The sequence below is a fragment of the Hyperoodon ampullatus genome, assembly GCF_949752795.1.
Source record: "Hyperoodon ampullatus genome assembly, chromosome: 5".
Classification (NCBI taxonomy): domain Eukaryota; kingdom Metazoa; phylum Chordata; class Mammalia; order Artiodactyla; family Ziphiidae; genus Hyperoodon; species Hyperoodon ampullatus.
In genome coordinates, this window is record NC_136918.1 from 77,966,326 (window position 1) to 77,986,727 (window position 20,402).

Here is a 20,402-nt window from a genome sequence, read left to right on the forward strand (position 1 = left end):
AAGGAAAGGGAAGCTGAGCACACCGTGGACTCAAAACTCCCAAACTCAAAAGCATCAGAGGAATTCGAGCAAGAGCCCCCTTCGCCACACTCAGAAGCAGCTCTCCCTCCTGCGGGCCGGCGCTTGATTCTGCCACCGCAACACCGACAAGGAAGTCTCCGGGAGGGTCAGGCGAGGCAGGAGGAGAAGTAGCTCACAGCATCATCATCAGGACGCGTGGGGGTAGGGACGCAGGCCACAGGAGAGAGCCGGAAGGACTGAGCCACCTGTCCAGGACTGACACATCTAATGGAGCCACCTCGGGAGCCAAGGCAACAGACAGGTCATCAGCTGGCTCCACCGCTTTTGCACCGTGGGCACTGGAGACCTCTATTAAGACCTGGGCTACAGGCAAAGCCCGCAGTTCTTGCTGCAGACCCCCCACCCAATAAGCAAGCCCCCCGAGTGGCCCTGAAAATCATCTTGGCTCTTTGGGCACCAAGGCCCCCTCTGCCACCCACTGAGAAGGCAAAATCAAGTGACACATGACAACAGAGTAAAAGGTAAAAGCACTACGGAAGAGGGAAGAAGAGGGGTGGGGCCGGAAAGACAGACGCGGGAGCCACACCTGCCCCTCTTCCAGCCCACAGCGGTCCTGCGGCATCGCTGGGCCAGCGGGGGTCCTTCTGCAGCCATCTCTCCATCACAGCCCCTCTCCCAGAGTATCAATCAGGAACAGTTCCCACCCCACCCACCAAAGCCCACACCCGGCCCTCCAGCCACCATACCCCACGTCCCCAGGACATACCCACAGTCCACCCAGCAGATGGTGCCTTGTCCTTTCACTGCCTGGGCCACAGTAGACAATAACCTGAGATGACTTTCAGCTGCAGCCTCTGTGAAAAAACAAAAAATTAAACATCTGTACCCAAGTGCACCATGGCCTCCCCTGCCATCTTCCCCTCAGGGGCAGGGAAGGACGGAGACCAGTCCTAGAGGTGAGGTCCTGAGCACCAGTTAGAACGCCGTCCCTGTGGCAACGGTTCTGTAAGGCCAGCCCAGCTCTTCTCAGAAAGTTCTGCTCCCGGAATCCTCACAGACACAGAACTCTAACTCTAACTCTAACCCTAACCCTAACCCTAACCCGCCTTCTAGCCACACCTCACGTCTCACTCTTCCAAGAATCTCTCGGCCCTCAACTTCCAGTAGAATCTCTGACTCATTACCATTCTGGGACACATTTTAAAAATTCTATAACTGAACAATTACAATTCTATAACTAAGCGGGGACCGAGTCTGCTGATTCCACGCTGGTCTGCCCTGGTGCCCAACCTGGGAGCTGACAAGGGAGGGACCAGACCCTTCCTTCACTTGTGCGTCACACACTCACCTAGGGACTTGGTACAACGTGGTGACTTAATGAGGTTTACGTGTGACACTAGTCTCTGATGGGCCGATACTAAATGTACCCAAGTCACTTTCACGGCCCTCTTTCCCAGCACTGGCAGTACCTTGGGGGACAACTGCAGGACCGTGGACTATGCCTTGGGGCCGGGCGGATGAACATGAGAAAGGAAGAGGCTTTGGGCAAAGCCCCTGGAAACTAGGAGGGCGGGCGCTTAGAAACGGAGCCTCTGTGGCCAGGATTTCCATGCTGCCAGCCTGCGGTGGTCCACTGCTGGGTGGCTGTGGCCAGGCTGTCCCCTTGCCCCATCACCCCTGTGAGCTCCCTGGAAAGGTCCTCCACGCAGACACTATGGAGAGCGCAGGCTGCCTGCCGCCTTCCCCCAGCAGAAACCACAGGAGACGTTCCAAAGCCAAGCAGAAATGCTATGTGAACTATCTGCTTCCTCAGATCTCCTTTTCTAGTGTGGCTAACGGAAGCTGTTTGTGAACACAAAGCATGCTGAGCCTTTCATGCAGCCAACAGAAAGCATGCTGCAAGAGCCGTGCACGGAGCCACCTGCAGGAGGCCCTCCCAGGAAACCCCCCGGGCCCACAGGAGGAGGGGGCGCAGCCGAGGTGGGAAAAGCCGCCCCCCACCCTTCCAGCTGGGCTCTGGGAGGCAGGGGAGGGAATGTAGAGCCATGTGAAGGTCCTCCCAACCCTGCCTTTCAGCCTTGGAAGGGGAGGCACTGGTTGGAAGGGGTGGCGGGGGGAGAGAAGCCAGTTACTGGCGCTGCTCCCAAAGCCCCTGGAGGTCCCCAGTCTCAGGGGCAGGGCTGGGCAAGAGGCAGGGAGGCAAAGTCACCCGGCCTGCGACCAGCGGTCCAAAGCAGGGAGGAGCCGGGCACACGGGCAGCACTGAGAGTTCCACCACCAAGAGGCAGAGACAGAGGCTGGGTGAGGGCCCAAGAGAAAACAAGAGTGCTCCCAGCCCTGCCCCCGGCCCCTGCAAGCCCTGGTCTGGACCCCTCGCCTTCCCACTCTCTCCTTTCCGAATCCTTTCCTGGTGGCGAGCCTCCTGTCGCTGCAGACTCAGAACATTTCTCCACGCGCTCCAGCAGAGGAAGCGAGGCGGAGGCAGCAGCGGGACCAGCTCTACCGCCCACTGGCTGGTAGACCTCAGATCAGGCAGCTATTCTCCCTCAACTCCAATTCCTCCCTCGACTGGACATTACCCGCAACCTCACAGCAAAGCAGCAAATGAGAGCGTGTCACACAAGTTCCTGTCAGTCCTTCTAAGAAGATGAGCTTATGTGAGAGGACCTACCCAGGGAAGGAAGTGAGTGAGTCCCTGGAGGGCACTGACGACCCCCCAGCTCCGGGAGCAGCCAAGGGGGCTGAGCCACGCTTGTCCAGGGCCCTAGACCCCAGGCCTCAGGAGCAACTCTGCTTTTCCCCTGCCTCAGAAGGGTTTCCCCCTATTCTCGACAGGAAAGGAATGCTAGTCACACGCTGGGCTCCCAACAACCACCCCAGGGAGTGCGTGCCAGGCCCTCAGAAGGGCAAAGAGCAGCATGTGCCCGGGTGCTTGGAGGATGCAGGCTTCAGGAGGGACACGTCCAAAACATCCATCAGTCCCCCATGCCAATGGGAGTTGAGGATGAGCTGCCAGGGAGAGCTCTGCCCGGAACCAGCCCAGCCACTGGCTACTATTTCTTCAGGGCACAGAATACTTGGCATCCTTAGGAGCAGCGAAAACACTTAACTCTGCTGGAACAGCATCAACAGTCAGACATTCAAAGTCGCGGCCAAGAGCTGAGCAAACCTCTCTCCATCTGTGATGCCCTCGCCAGCTTCAAGGTCAGAAGAGGCAAACCACTAGTCCTACCCCCACTGAAGCCACCCTGTCCGGAGCGTGGAGCCCACTCCAAACTCAGTCTCTCGTTCTGACCCCAGAGCGGGACAGGCTGGGGCCAGGCAGGGCCAGGGTTGCCAGCCTGGGTGTGTGCCCCCAAGCCTGGGACCAATTCAGCTGGCGACAGGTTGGCCCAGTCGATTAATCAACAGCTGTGGAGAAGCACGCCCTGGCAGGGCTGGCCGTGCTGTCCAGAGAGCCAGAGCGTCCATGCCGGGTGGTCACTGTCCTCTGTCTCCTTCACACACACGTCCTCTCCCTCCTGAGGTACTGAGGGACTCCAGAGGGCTTTTCCTAAGAAACACTGGTAAAAGGGAACTGAAACGCCCTCTTAAGGATCCAAAAGCAGCAGAACTAACACCCCTGCATCTTCTGACGGACCTTCCCTGAGCGGTTTTTAGTCCCGGGGTCTCTGCCTCCCACTTCTGTCCCCACTCCTTCCTTTGCATCCCGCCGCATCCCTGACGATGGCCCCAAGGCCAGGAGGGGCACTCACCAGATTTGGAGTAAAGCACCAGTACGTTATTCCGGGTCCTGAGAAGTTTTTTCAAGTCCTTGGGGTCAGAGATTCTCTCGACGAGTGAGGAGAACTTTGTAGAGGACAGCCACGTCGGCAGGACCACCTGGGGATCAAGGAGCCAAGGACCGTGAGTCTCAGGTCCCGGCTGGGCCTGAGCAAGAAGGGGTGCCCCAGATGTGCTGCCTCTAGGCACAGTTGCCTTGGGAGGGATAAGGCTCACCCCTCCTTCTCTCAACTCTACACCTGCCTTTTGCCTCATCCCCTCTCCAAATTGCCCCCCTCCCACAGGGACTCTTCCGGACCACTCCCAGTCACCAGCTCACCCTTCATCTTTTTTATGAAGCCGTATGGACTGCACAGGTACATAAGCATGCTGCATGGACATTCTTGCCACCCTTTCAATCAAGACCTCTCTGGGAGGTCAATGTCTGTACCCTACACTGCACCCAAACACCACACACTGGAGCAATGTGAAAACTCCATCCCACCTAGAAGCACCAAAGCCCCAAGTCCACAGAGGAGTACGATCACCTCTTAATGTGATCCCATTTAGGATGGGAATGGATGGGTGAGGGGTTTTCCACTTTCCCCACTTAGCCAATGATCTCAGGAGATCAACCAACAAGAAACAAGCCAATTCTCCCAGAGAAAACCCTAAAAACCTTGGGCCCTAGAAGTACCAGGCACCTCCGCAGGCATGAAGAGAGGTGGGCTGAAAGCAGGGGAAGGGGAGGTTGTTACATGTTTGAACAAAGAGCTGTCACACAGCAGATCCCCTCACCCAGACCAAACAGCCCCCTGCCTAGCCAGCAGAAAACAAAGATTGAATAGGAAAAGCTCTGCCAGGAGACACCAGGCAAAGGTGGGAGGGAGTATGGACAAACTGAAACTTGAGATCACCCATCTCCCCTAAGCCCCTACCCACCAGCATCTCCCTTCCCTTTTCCAGAATGTTGCCAATCTGATCCCCCCAAGCAGGTTAGAGAATTTTTCTCTAGGTTAACTGAGGAGCATAAGAAAAACAACCAAAAGATAGTGATTTGGAGACTCTTCCAATGAAACAGCTGAATTCCCATTCAAATACCCACTGTGAGGCCCTCCCAGTAAACAAGTGCCCTCCACCCCCTCCCCACACTCAAGAGTCTGCAACCCACAGCCTATATCTTGATCTTCATTACACACAGATAACCAAGATTCACCAGATGTCTGAGGGAGGCCCTCGACACAAAGACAGAGATGAGAACAAAACAATGGAAAGATGAAACTTAAAAAGAACAGAAGAAAACAACTAAAATTATTATTCTCAGAGAAATAAAATGGTGCATCCATAAGACAAGAATAGAATGTTATGAAAAAGGAATAGTCAAAGAGAATGATGAAAACCTCTTAGAAAATAAAATCCTCTCAGAAATAAAAAAGTTCAATAGGGCTGAAGGTAGAACTGAAAAAACTCCTATGAAATAAAACAAAAAGATCAAGAAATAAAAAGCAGAAGAACAAGATAAGACAAATAATAGGTATTCACTAAGTGCAAGAGCCAAATTAAAGGAACTAAAGAAAAAGAAGAAAACAGAGGAAAAGAAATTATCAAGGAAAATAATTCAAGAAAATATCCCAGAACTGAAGGATGTTGAGTTTCCAGGTGAGAGAGCCCAACATCACCAATAAAAAAAAGACTCTCACCAAGTACATCACTGAAAATTTTCAGAACTCTGCTGACAAAGAGGAGATTCTGAAAGTTCCAAAGGGAAACAAAAGAAACAAAACAAGAAAACCACCACACACAAAAGATCAGGGGTCAGAACTGGCATAGGACATTTCATCAGCACACCAAAAGACAATGAAGCATTGCCTCCACAATTCCCAAGTAACATGATTTCCAACTGGAATTCTATAACCAGCCAAACTACCTGTCAATTTTGAGTAGAGATTGACTCAGACAGACTTAAGGTCTCAGATGTGAAAAATTTACCACCAAATTCCCCATTCTCAGGAAGTGACTGGAACTCATGCTCTACCAAAACAAGAAATAAATAAAAAATGAGAAAGACATGGAACCTAGGAAACAAAGGATCCAACAGAGGAGAGAGGCAAGAAGTACCATGTTGATGGTGAAGAGAAGTCCCAGAACAAATGTCCTGACCCCACGGAACAACCAGCCCAGAATGGAACAAGGACAGAGGACAGAGGAACATGGTCAATAAGAAGAGGCAACTACAGATTATCCTATATGCTTGATCTTATAGATCAGTTAAATAATCTGACGAAAGTCACACAGCTAATAAGAAGCAGGTCCAGCATCTGAACCCCAGTCTCTCTGTTTGACCCCAGGCCCTCTCATGCCACTGCCTCTTTGTAGCCAGAAGTCTCACATTGAGTCTGAGCTCTACCACTCAATAGCTAAGATGCCCGGGCAACATCACTCAATCTTTTAGACGCTTAGTGCTTCGCATCTGATGTGGAGAAAATGATACCTCCCTCATGGGACAGCTGTGAGGATGAAATAGGGTAACTTATCGAAAATGCTTTATAAATCATAAAGCACTCTAATAGGATCAGTTACCGTAATATATAATACAAATTTCCATCTCAGCAGAGTAGAAGATGGAAATGTGGCCATATTTTAGTGTTTCTAAATATAATCTGCCATTGGATGCAACTTTACTCTTCTCCCCAGGGTAAAACCATCAGGAGGAGTTGTCCAGGAATGATTTCTCCCTTATTCTGCCCCAGCAGGGCAGCGCACGATGCCTGAGGACCCCCTGCCCTCATGCGGCGACCTTGAGAGCTCACCAAAAAGTTCATTCCACCTTATTATCACGTTATTCCATTGCTCCCAGGGAGCTAATGCACTTCAGACTAAAAGGTCCATAACACAGTGCACATGGTTAAAGGAAAAAAACAAAAGAATCTGTTGGAAAAACATGTTGACACTGCTGTTTTAAATCCTCAAATAACCTGGCCAGTCAAGAAAAACAATTACCCTTGCCCAGTGCCTCAGGACTCTGACCCGAAAACCAGCTCTCCTGAGACTGGCCGGCACCTGCACTTCTAGACTGGGGAGCGGGAAAGGGAAAGGGAGGGCAGGCCCAGTGCCCACCTGCCTGGGTAGCACAGCAGGGTGCAGCTGGGCCAAGGGACAGCAAAGTGTCTACAGCAAAAACCACAAGAGCACCAAGTTTCAAGGCTTATCCACAGCTTCCTTCCTAGAAAGCCCGGCAAATCCCTCAGGTCATCTAACCAACAGCCACTCTCAGAGTAAACAAACCACTTTTCAGCCAGCCACCAAAGCCTCTGAGCCAGTGTTTACCCTCACACAGCAGAGAACTTCAGCTCTCAGAAATACAATGATGCTGGGGCTTAAACTCACGGTCTGCGGCCGGCCTGGTTAAGAACCCTTTATGGAGGGTCCATCTCCTCCTCATCTCGTCTCATCCCTATTCCACCCCCTAGACTAGGAGCACCTGGCCCCTTGAAAGCCCTTAGGAGATGTCTGTCCAGCATAATAAACATGACAAACACACTGGCTGCCACACTCTTGAGCTTTGCAGAGGTACCCTGCTGGGAGCATGTTACAAGGTGAGTCCATGACAGCTCTCAGGAGACCCAGAGGGACCACAGAAACCAGACAGACCCAGGGCAGGCAGAGAGGGTCTGGGCTGGAGAGTGGTGGGAGAGGGCAGATGGGGCCAGGCTGGGGTGGAGGGTGGGGTCTTGAAAGCCTGGCTCAAGAGCCCCTTCTGGCCCCATCTCAGACTGGACAGTCATCAGAAGGCTGGAGGTGAAGGGACCTGCTGGGTGGCTGCCCAAGTGGAGAGAAATGGGTCAATCCAAGAGCCTCAAGGGAAAAACAACAGAACTCAATGACTATTCATATGTAAGCAAGGAAGGAAGAGAGTAGAGGCTAAAATGACCCAAGGATTCTGTGCTCAGAAATGGAACAAGAACCAAAACTGGAAGAACTGGGAAGCAGCAGCAGCAGAAGAGGCTTCTGTCTTATGTTGAGGAAGGTGATAAGCTTAGGTGCAGGCATGTGGACAAGACGCTCCAATGCAGGTGTCCTCCAGGCTGGAGAGTGAGCCTCGATGTCAATGAAGTCTCAGGGGTCGGGGTCCAGAGGGAGAAGGCAGGAAACCCCTCAGCTGAGGAGGAGGAGGAAGGACCAGGAGAAAGGTGGGAAGAAGGTAGGAGGTACCACAGACCTGGTACCTGGTCAACACAGACCAGGGAGGAGACACACAGGAAATCAGGTGTGATTTGCAGGCAAAGGTCAGGGCCAAGTCCCCAGGGATGTTCCGAGAGCATTCTGGTGATGGGAGGGCGGCCGGAAGCCAGGCTGCAGAAAGAAGCACACCCCACGCAGGGGGCAGCACAGGCGGCCGCAGGGTCGGGAGAAGGATGGGCTGTCTCCACCTAAGATGGGGAGCTGCATGGGTATTTGTGGGCACTGGAGAGGCAGGATTTGCAGGGAGAGGATTTGAAACTTTGGGAACAAGAGGAAAATAGGATAGGTAGATCCAGGGGGAACCAGGGGACTTTGGTGTGCAAAGAGCTACAATGCTCAGTGTAAGATCCCTGAGAGAAGAGGGGGAAAGGCCCTTGTGTCTGGCCTTAGACAGACCCTCACCTTAGCAAGCAACCACAGGGGCAAAGGGAGCGAGGCCCTTTCCTCCCTCCCCTAACCCCAAGGGGACTCTCCTCCAGCCACTTAACATTCTCCTTTCTCCTCCACTTCAGTCGATTTTAACCTTTCCAGTGTGCGCGCTCCTTCCTTTCCTTAAGATACAGCTCCAGTAAGCCTTGGGTCTCCTTGCCAAGAGCCTTCCTGCAGACTTCATAAGGCACAACCCACAAACGTTGATAACAACAATAACTAAGGCAACTATAACAACGTTAATAATGCACAAACTCTCTGCTTTGTCAAGCCCTCAGGGGGGATAGGGCAATGTTTGAGAAGGAAGCCAGCCACCTTCGGAGCCAGCCATGGAACTGTTCCTGGGTTCTGCAGGCTCTTTACATTCTAAGGCTTTCCCTTTGGAGGTAGAGGAGAGAAAAAAAAATCCCCTTTGTGCCCTATGCAAACTCCTTCTGACTTTCCCCCAATAATTGTTTTCCTTCTGCCCCAGCCTTAACAGCATTTACATCAGGGCTGAGCTACCCCATGGGCTGGGCTGAGATCCATAAAACCTTTGCCTGGGTGCAGGGCAGAACACTGCCAGGAAGGACGGCTCCCTTCCTCTACTGCTGGGGAATACAGGCCCCCAAAGCCAGGTCCTGCCTGCATCAGAGTCAGTGCCCCCCTCTGCCGTCAAAGTACCGGTCCCCCCAGCCTCCAACCCCTGTCATAGTACTACACCCGCCTCAGAACACTGGGCCCTTCCATCAGAGAAGCAGCCCCCTCCACCCCGAGCCCCTTCCCCCATCAGAGTGCAAGGCGCTCTGCAGAGCCCACTCAGGGTGCCTGGCACGGAAGTCCTCACCTCCACCCTCCACCACGGTTGCAGGCAATGAGGTCGAGGACACTGGTTTCTCCCCCTCACCTTCCAGACTCCCTGCAGTGCTCTCCTAACAGGTGTCTGCCCTGTTCAGGGCCCACCAGACAAATGGCCCTGCAGCCTGGAGGCTCGTGCTCCTCTCCTCCCTTTGTGGTTTCCCCACACCCCTCTGACACCACAGAAAGAGCACTGCTTCTGGAGTCAGACAGACCTGGGGTCAAAGCCAGGCACTATCACTTATAGCTAAATGATCTCAGTGTCATTTCCCTGCCTATAAAGTGGAGAAGATAATACTGATATCCGCCTTGCGGGGCTGGCTGAGGATTAAAGGAGGGGGAGAAAAGTACATAGAGAACCTAACATAATGCTTGGCACACAGTACACAATCATGATAATTATCTGTATTAGCACCATTAGTGAGACAAATCACAGAGCAAGGGCAACAGAAGAAACGGCACCACCTTTTCCTCTCCAGTGCCCTGCCGGCAATCAGGCAAAACAGCACATGCAGGCAGGAAGAAATGTGCACGTACACACATCCAGCATCAAAACCTCGAATGATCACCCATCAGCACAGCAACCAACGGGCCACACAGCACACGGAGGACGGTCCTTCCGGGTTTTGTGCCCATTTGCCCCTCACAATAACCTGATGAGTGGGCACTAGCCTCATCCTACAGATGAGGAAACTGAGGCTCAGAGAAGTTACCTTACTTACCAAGGTCACACACAGTAGGTCAAGTTGCAGAGTTCGGACTAGAGCTCGGGCCTCTCAGGTCCTGGCCAGAGGTGTTTGCTTCCCTCCACCCCACAAGCTCCCTGGACTCGCAGCGACCCAAGTGGACCACCTTCCCAGAAGTACCTCCTTCCCAGGAGCACCTCCTTCCCCAGCCAGGCCCATCAAAGCAGCCAGGAAAAGCCCAAATCTTCCAGAATCCCCTGGCAAGGAGAGTCCCAGCAGGGATTTACACTAACCCTCTGCTTCCCGCAAGCCTAGAGCACCCTGTTGTTGACCACCCTTCTCGAGACCCTGGGGCAGTCAGCCCAGATCTACCATTAATCAGAGGTGTGTACAGGGGTCCGGGCTCCCTTCTGCCTCGCTGTCCCTCTAACACACCACACTCACAAGCTCCTCTCTTCACTTAACCTCACCCAGCATCACCAGCAGCCTAGACATAAAGAGTCATACAGGGCTTCCCTGGTGGCGCAGTGGTTGAGAGTCCGCCTGCCGATGCAGGGGACGTGGGTTCGTGCCCTGGTCCGGGAGGATCCCACGTGCCGCGGAGCGGCTGGGCCTGTGAGCCATGGCCGCTGGGCCTGCGCATCTGGAGCCTGTGCTCCGCGATGGGAGAGGCCACAACAGTGAGAGGCCCGCGTACCGCAAAAAAAAAAAAAAAGAGTCATACAATTCCGGAAAATAACAGGGAGAACAGTCCTTGCCACATTACACCCTCAGCTTTAAAAAGCTCCAGATCTCTGGGGCGCATGCCAGCACCCTCACATTCTCTATAGCCCGGGAGGCTGTCTGTCGTTATAGATTCACTATTCAATGCAGATCATGAAGCCAGAGGTATTCTATTATGTAAAAGCAACTTGCTAAAGGAAGAAGAGCTGAAGACAGAAAGTTAACATTAAGGAAAAAGGGTGGAGGTGGGACTTGACCTTTTTTGCTCTGTCACCTGAAAAAAGATACCCTTATGTTGGGAGCTGTGAAGAAACTGGTTTAATTTAGTGTAGCCCACATTTTGCTCAAAATAGTTTTGAAATGTCAGAATCTAAGTCTAGACTCTTAGGAAGCTAGTGGTAAAGGGATCCAGGAATAAGGTTAAAAACAGATGACTTGAACCCAAGGTCAGAGAACTCCAGCTGGCTAAGTATTTGAGAGCTAGAGGTTTGGTAGAAAGAGTCAGAGACCCAAGTTTTGTGCTGGCTTTGATATTTACTGACTATGTGACCTTGGACAAGCCATGTCTCCTCCTCTGCTCCTTTTTCTGTAAAATGAAGGGGTTGAAAGTGATTTCCAAAGTCCCTTCCAATTGTGATATTCTGCAGACCTAGCTTCATGACCACTAGCAGAGAAGTACGGTGAGGTAATTACACCTCATGAAGGAGCTGCTGAGTTGCCCTGGGCATGTGGCCACCCACATTAAAAGTCAAACCTCTCAGTCTTCCTTGCAGCAAGTGCCCCTGGCATGTAAACAGAAGTGTTATGTGGCAACTTTTAGGAACTGTCCCTCATAGACACCTGGTATGAGTTTTCTTAGCCTCTTCCCCCTTCCTGCTTGCTAGAATTTGGAAAGATGGCTGGAACTCAAGCAGCCACCTTGAGACAATGAGGTAGAAGGACTTGCTAAAAATGTGGAGTCATCAAGATAGAAGGTACCTGGGACCCTGATACCACAGAGGGATATACTGGCCCTAGAACACCCCTTTCCAGCTTCTATGTGAGTGAAATAAACAGTTGCTTTAAAGCACTATCATTCTGGGTTTTCTGGAACACATGCAAATAGATCTTGTGTGCCTATTGAAACAAAAGCTTTAACTAGAAAGAAATACTAACATCTGCTCCAGTTGGGATATTTCAAATCATTGAATCATGCATTACACTTTAGATAAACTGTTACAAAGAAGGAGACAGCGAGGCTATCAAAGATCTGACTTACTGTGTTCCTCCTAATTACCCGAGTTGCACTATGCCTGTTCCTAACAGTATCTTGGTCACCTGGTGACAGCTACCCACAAATGAAAGGAAAATTAGCTAGTAACTCTCCAGTTTCCCCACAACCTCAGCCCTTTACTAGTAAGGGGACCAGTGCAGGCCACCAGAAGGCCAGGACATTCCTTGTAGTTCACAGGCTTGAGCTGGGCTGGTTGGTTTCCCAGATACAAGACTCCTCTCAACATTCCTCACGTGCCATCTCCAGCCTCCAGGTAGCCCTCCAGAGCCAAGGCCTCAAAATCTCCTGAGGCTGCACAGTACAGAGGAGCCCGGAAGGCTGTGGAAACTAAACATGTTAATACATAGAAATCCGTGTCCTACCATTTCCTTTTGGATGGCTCCAGTCATTACAAAGTCAAATTCCTCCCCCTCCCAAGCCATTCTGCCAGCCTATCACACTCTGAAGACAGCAAACACATTCCCTCTTAGGATTCTGTAGGTGAAATTCCCCGATTCCTCATGTGCCCCCAAGCCCCTCACTGTCCTGAATGATCTGCCCTAGACACCGCCATGTTCCTGGTTCCCAGAGTGACCGACCCCAAGGCTGGGAGCACGGTGGCAGAGCCTGAAGAGGGTAACGTGCCATATTACACTATAATTTACTTTTGGAAATAAATACCTATGCTTTCATAATTCAAAATACAGGAAATTAATCTCAACACAAATCTTGATTTTTGGATCATGGTTTTTTTAAAAAAATTGAGAAACACCATTAGTGAATCTCTTAAAATATGGCACCCAACTGTCATACAGTGCTGGCAAAAGCCTAAACCAGTACAATTCTTTTGGAAAGCTATTTGGCACAATTAATCAAGTATCTTAAAAGTATTTACGCTCCTCGACTTGGTAACTCCACTTCTGGGAATGTGTCCCGAGGAAATTAGCAGAGATTCTGACACATACATGATTTGCTCGGTCCTACTCATAAGAGTCAAAAATTGTAAACAACCTAAATATTCAACAACGGGGGAATGGTTACTTAGAGTAAACCACTCAACAGAATAAAACGTGCATTTAAACGATGTTTTCAAAGATTGTGCAATGAAAAGATATTTTTTTAATGTTAAGTTTTTAAAAAAAGAATTCAAAATGTACATGGTATGATTACAACTATACACAAAATTATGCTCAGAAAATAACTGGAAGAAAAAATGCACCAAAGTAAGGCTTCGTCCTTGTACGTATCTTTCTAACTTACCGTAATAGGCATGTCCAATAGAAATATTTAAAGAAAAAAATTTACCATCATTTGACTACCATCATGGAAATAATTAACAATCTCAAAGTATTTCCCCACCACAAGAAAGTATAACTTTACAGTTGAGAAACCTGGCAGAAACCTCCTCAACTAAGGGACCAACAATAACACCATCAGTAATGGGTCAAAGCAACTTATGTCTCCTGATACAATGCACTGAAGGGAAACATCATCCAAAACCAAATTGAGGGACATTCTTCAAAAATGTCAAGGTCCCGAAAGACAAAGACTGAGAAACTGGCCCAGATTAAAGGAGACTAAAGAGATATGGCAATTAAATTCAACATGTGATTCTGGATTAAGTCCCGAGCCAAGCGCTACATTCCTGACTTTGATCATTGTACTCTGGTTATGTAAGAGAATGGAAACACTGAAGTGTTTATGGGGCAAAGGAGAGTCATGTCTGTAAAGTTTATATACGCAGAGGGAGAATATGATAAAACAAATGTGATAAAATGTTAATATTTGTGGAATCTGGCCGAAGGGCAGATGGAAATCTTTTATATTCTTGCAGCTCTTCTCTAAGGCTATTTCAAACTTAGAGTTAGGGGGAAAACACCTAAAATAAGTCAGAAAAAAAAGAGATGCCTAGAATACAACCAAATACTGCCCCCACCTCTTCCACAGGCTTCCTGAAATCCTCGGCCATCTATCCAGTGTCACTGGCACTTTCCCACGTAAGAGCAGTGCTTACCTGCCCTTCTTCACTTCCAGCTGACTGCTCACTCCTCTGCTCACCTGACGTTGTGTGGTTTTTTAATAAGAACTATTATACAGAATCTGCAAAGAACTTTGCATGCAACACGTACCTAGAATGGCTTTGATGTGTGTGTGGGGGGGAGAAATGCTAATTTTTAAATATAGGTAATTTATGCCCCTTAAATGGGCAAATTTTAAGCGTCTGTCACCGAGCACTACGGCTAAATACCCTCTTCACAAGGAGCTAAGGCCTAACCTCAAACCTAGTTTGAAGATTTCACCACTGATATTTCCCAATGTTCAAATAAATGTCCACCACCCAGCAGGCTTTGAAATAAAAACGAGTACCGCCTGGATGGCGTGTGTGTGTGTGTGTGTGTGTGTGTGTGTGTGTGTGTGTGTGTGTGTGTGTGTGAGAGAGAGAGAGAGAGAGAGAGAGAGAGAGAGAGAGAGAGAGAGAGAGAGAGAGAGGGAGAGAGAGAGAGAGAGAGAGAGAGACACAGAAAGACAGAAGCCTGGCCCTGGGATGTGGACCCCTGACTAGCTACAGCTGAGGAGCTAAATGTGCTTAAGAAAGAGAGAGAAGTAGGAAAGCGCCTGGCTGGCACAGAACCCAAGAGAGGATTCTTTAATCCCTACATCGAGAGCCTAGGGATGCAGCCATGATAATGATAAGAGCTGCAAGTACAGAGTGCTTGCTGCGTGACCAGGAGCCAACTAAGCTGCTCATATGACTATCTAGTTCATTATCTTGGCAAGTGAATTAAGTAGGTACTTTCATTATACCTATTCTATAGGTAAAGAAGCCGAGACAAAGAACAGTTAGAAACTTGCTCAACGTCACTGGCAAGTAGGTAAGAGAGCTGTGACTCAGACTCAAGACAAAGTGGAGAGACCGATTCCTAGAGCCACACACTTCTCACCGCTTGCTCCTCTAAATGCACAGCCAGCTACGCGTCTTATATTTTGCTTCCTTTAAAAGCCACACCTTATACATGGGCTACACAGTTTTCCCACCTGTTTCCACAGCACAAACGTGGCTGTCAACAAGGGACAGTTCAAGGCAGGACAACTGATTTGAGAGCTTATGAAAACAGGTTTTCTTATCCTGAAATTGCAACTGCAGTGCATTTAACCAGGACTTAAGTCCTAAAGCTATTAATGTTGTGGAAAACCTCTTCTAGAGCCAAGAGGGCTCTGGGTTGCTGCCAGCCTGGTGTGCCAGGCCTGCTAACGAGGAAGAGCTGGTGGAGGGAGCAGAGAATGAGGTAGCAGGGACGACAGAAGAGCAGGTGAATTCCCACTCCGGAAACCCAGCCCTGCCTCAAAGCTCCATTAATTGAAAAGAAAAATAACAATTCAAGTGCTCATGACTCATGAGGCACATCTGTGCTTTGACATACCGTATGTCATTCAATCCCCTAAAGCTGAGGGTCTAAACCGGCATTTTCTACCCCTCTGGCCTTAACCCAAGAGCCAAGTCATAAAATCACTTCAGTGGGTTACCACCAGCATTTTTTAAAATAACATTAAAAAGGAAACATCCATGCTTCCCTGGTGGCACAGTGGCTAAGAATGCAAGGGACATGGGTTTGAGCCCTGGTCTGGGAAGATCCCACATGCCACGGAGCAACTAAGCCCGGGCGCCACAAATACTGAGCCTGCGCTCTAGAGCCCGCGAGCCACAACTACTGAAGCCCACGTGCCTAGAGCCCGTGCTCCGCAACAAGAGAAGCCACCGCAATGAGAAGCCCACGCACCGCAACGAAGAGAAGCCCCTGCTCGCCGCAACTAGAGAAAGCCCGCGTGCAGCAATGAAGACCCAACGCAGCCAAAAATTAATTAACTAATTTTTTTAAATTAAAGAAAAAAGGAAACATCAGTCTGTACCATAAGCAGCAAGACTGTTTTTGGTGAAAAATCTGCATCTGTTATGTTCATATAGACATACATGTACTTGGTTATAATGTAAAATGCAAAATTGTTCTTCCAGGAGTTGCAGTAAAAATGTTTGAAAAACTGCTATAAACAATCTGTGTGGGAGGTGGTACCATCCCCACTTAAGAGATGTGAAAACTGACGTTCAAAGAACTTAAGGAATTCAACTTGGGTGAAGCCTAAAACGGCAGAGCCGGGACTCAGAGGTCTTCTGGGCACAGATTAGAAGCTCTTCTCTTTGCCCATCAATGTGCACACTTCCCACTGGTATCCCTCGAGGTCTCTCCACTCCCCAGAGCTCCACCCAGAACAAGACCCGAAAGCCCAGCAAGTCTGCTTTCCCTTCCAATCTAGCTACTGAGCACAACCAACGAGAAAGAGCTTCGATGACTGCCTGAGCCATCTTCTCTGCTACCTGCTTGTGCACACTTCCCTAAACGCCTGCAGAGAAACGCAAAAACGGCACATGCTCCAGCCAAGTGACGCCTCACAGTGTCACTAGTGTATGTGGCTTGTAACATGGGCAGAAGTTACTCGGCCCAAAGCTGCAACCTTGGCTGGCAAAATACTGTCCACCACGTAAAATTAATGTTAACTTGTAAAGGCCTCCGGTTTGTAGTTGCACAACAGCAATAAGTATAAGCTTTTTGGAAATACAGATTCCTGGGCCTTCCCCTTGAAGAAAATCATCTCATGGATCTGGAGAGCCCAGGAATCCATTTTTACGCATACCTCCCTAAGGTGGTTGGATTCACAGCCAGGTTGGAAGGCCCTTATTCCATCTTTGAAAAACCCCCTCCCTGGACCCCACACCACTCCCCTCTCCCTCACAGCCAGAAGGTTCCATCTCCCTCCCCGCCTTCTACCCACTCCTCAGCATTGTCAGAGCTGTCCTCCCACCATCAAAGAGGCTCTTGGTGGAGGTTCAGCAATGACCTCCACATGGATAACCCAACGGGCACCTCCATTCCTCGTTTTGCTCAGCCTCCTGAACCCAGGCAGAACTCGCTTGGTCTCCCTTCTACCTCTCCAGCCACCCTTCTTATCTTCTTTGTAAATCCACCTCCACCATCCTGCAAATGCGGGAGTTCCTCGGGGCGCACTCAGCCCATCTTCTCTTCCTGCCCCACACCCTCCCCTGGGGTCCCCCACCTGAGCAGCACCCCTAAATTAACATCCTCAGCCCAGACCTCCTTTCTGAGCACCACACCCTCACATCCTGCTCACTCAGCGGCTCTTAAACCGGGGTCGAGTATAATTCTCAAATGTTAAAAACCCAATTCTCATACAAACAAAGACTGAGCATATTTCAAAGGGTTATTAACTCATTAATAAGGGACCCACTAAAATGACAAAGCTTGGTCAAAAGGGGATATAAGAAAAAAAGGTTAATAAAAAGATTTTTAAAAGAGGTTATAGGGAATTCCCTGGTGGTCCAGTGGTTAAGACTCCATGCTTCCACTGCCGGGGGGCCTGGGTTCAATCCCTAGTCGGGAAACTAAGATCCCGCAAGCCGTGCAGCACGGCCAAAAAAAAAAAAAAAAAAAAAAAAAAAAAAGTAGTTATAAGAAACTTACAAGTGGTCGATGAAAAAAAGGTATGATATGATTGCTAAATGAGATACCAAGCCGGTTAATGTCCTGAAGGATCTCTCTTCTCTACCAAACAGAAATCATTTGCATCCTTTCTAACTTTACAGAGCATGGGTCCTAAGGAATAAACAAAGTGACATTCCCTAAAGTACTGGATGCCGCCGAGGTGGGCTTCCTAGACAATGCTCCAATGTGACATCAGAAAGTCACTAGATCATCTTTTATTTCCAAGTTTGGTGATAATTTTTCTTACACTGGGGGTCTATGAATTTGGATGGGAAAATATCACATCTTTATTTTCACTAATTTCACTGAAATTTAGCCTTCCCTTTATTATGAATGTAGGCAACTAATTACAGTAGCACTTACAGTGTCTGTGACTTTGCCACCAACAGAAATCACATTTTCTCATCACAAGAGGATTGCTGCAGATATCCTGAAACACTGTCTATGCTTATCACCACTTAAAATTACAGAAATTATCAAACTTGCCACTAGATCTTCTTATATGACGCATTAAAAAAAACATACTGTTTTGTCACAATTTATTATATTTTAATAACTATATTTCAATATCACTGGTTTCTTTTGTAATCCTATGCATTCTGTTTTATACATTTAAAAACATTTTTCTAAGAAAGGGTCCATAAGTCTTCAGAGAGGCCTTTCCTGACTCCCTGCAGTAGGATAGGGACCCCTGTTACACATTCTCTTACCACCTTATCTTCCTCCTTCCAGCACTTACTACCTGAATTAAATAATAAATTAGTGGCTCTCTCACTAGGCAATGGGAGGAAGGGATGGTGTCCATCTTAGTTATATTTTGTCCCCAATGCCTTGGCATAGTATGTCTGGCTCATAAAATACTCTCAAGAAGTATCTGTTAAAAAAAAAAAAAAAAGGGGGCACAGTGGTTAAGAATCCGTCTGCCAATGCAGGGGACACAGGTTGGAGCCCTGGTCCGGGAGAATCCCACATGCAGTGGAGCAACTAAGCCCGTGCACCACAGCTACTGAGCCTGCGCTCTTGAGCCCGTGAGCCACAACTACTGAGCCCACATGCCACAAGTACTGAAGCCAGCGCACCTAGAACCCGTGCTCCGCGATAAGAGAAGCCAGTGCAATGAGAAGCCTGCGCACCGCAAGGAAGAGTAGCCCCCGCTCGCCACAACTAGAGAAAGCCCGCACGTAGCAACAAGGACCCAACGCAGCCAAAGATTAATTAATTAATTAATTAATTAATTAATTACAAGCAAAACACCAACAAAAAAGAAAGACCTGTTGAATAAATGAACATCTGTGACATGTGTAACATGCAGACGGTGGTCCACGTTTCTTTGAAATAAGGAGCATGTACAACACTCTACCCAGGACCCAGCTGGTCAGACCCTTTGATGACAGCAAACCTGCTTGTTCCTCGGGAGCCTGCCCTACTTGGCCCTATAACAGAGCTTTCCAGCCAAGCCCACATCTTGGCTCAGAAGCTGGATCACCCTAATGTTTTAAGCCCCAATGTAAGGCCCTCGACCTAGATCTCCATTAATACCTTCCACGGCAAGGATTAAAGGATCTGCTCACGAATTAAAGACATCTGCTCAAGCCAAGGGGTTAGAGAAATGGTGGGATTCTTTGGGGCCATGGATTCTCTACCCCTGCCCCAGCCAGCCGTGAGGAGTGGGGAACTCTGAAGCGGGGCACAGGCTCACCATCAGGCCATCTGGGAACAGAGCGCACATCCACCTGGGGGCTCAGTATGACCCTGGGGGATAAAAAGGCGCAAAAAGGCTATTCTAATCCCATACTCCTTCTGAGTGTTTAACCCCGACTTCCCCCCCCGCCACTGCATGACTGCAAAGCTAATTATTTAGAAGTGGTCATAAACTGGTGTGTGGAAAGAGGCCCTGTTGGACGTAGGTGGTCAGAGGGGACAGCTATCTAGAGCCAGGCGGGAGGGTGATGAGAAGGGCAGGAAGGATGCTCAGTGAGGGCCTGGCTATGGCCCCTACTCAGGCCATCAGGGAGCTAAAGAGCAAGGTTCACGGACTCCCCAGGTAAATGGCTGGTGCTGCGATTTCAGAAAATAGCACCTGCCAAGGAGGCTGCTCAAACATTCAGACGACCCACTCATCTGTGTATGTCCTCCCCTTCCAGGCCATGACCATCAATGGTCTCTCTCTTCCTGCTCTGTCAACCTACTCATCCCTCTTTCGGGGTAACAGTACTCAACCAGCTTACCTCACCCAGCTCATGGGGGACTCAAAACTACACAGGTGTGAAATATGTGGAAATGCTTTGCAAACTCTAAAGCCCTCTACAAATGTACCAGGTGTCTTCTAATTCTCGTTGCCAGGTCAAATGGGTGGTAGCCAGAGGCCTGGGTCAGGGACGCAGGATGGGCCAGGCAGGAGGAACAGAGCAGCCCAGTGAGGACAGTGCTTCTTCCCTCTCCCACTGAGACCTAGGACACCAGGTGTGGGGGAAAAGGAAGCCGGGGGCAAGTAAACCATGGAAGTCCGGCAACGTAGGAGAACTTAGGCTCTCCTACACCCCATGCGCACTCTGTGGTCCACTGTCATTTAGCCTCCAAAACCTACCACAATCACCAAGGGAGACACAAGAGCCCCATAGAACAAAACCACAAAGCTGGGCGTACCTTCCAGGGAGGCGGTGTGGTTGGTATCTCCATTCTCAAGAGAGGATCCACTTTCAGAAGAAAGGGGAAACACAGAGCACTGAAATCCTCAGTTCTTCTGTCCACATGCACACGTGCCCGCGTGCGCACACACACACCGCCCCCCCATCCAGAGGCTCTGCAGCGGCCCAGTGCAGAGGGGCAAGGAGCCATCAGGAGCTCAGCTCCAGGGGACTGTGACGGGGAGAGTCCTGGCTGCACAGGCCCCCC

General features: G+C 49.6%; 1 protein-coding gene across 1 annotated transcript in view; it reads right to left on the reverse strand.

The window, feature by feature from the left end:
- PDIA5 (protein disulfide isomerase family A member 5) overlaps window positions 1-20,402 on the reverse strand; it is a 93,914-nt gene that overhangs the window by 68,561 nt on the left and 4,951 nt on the right. Inside the window, exons 2-3 of the mRNA XM_079704241.1 lie at window positions 3,777-3,903; window positions 788-875 (exon numbers count right to left, since the gene is read on the reverse strand). Coding sequence (XP_079560367.1) covers window positions 788-875; window positions 3,777-3,903 — 215 coding nt within the window. The remainder of the gene's footprint in view (window positions 1-787; window positions 876-3,776; window positions 3,904-20,402) is intronic.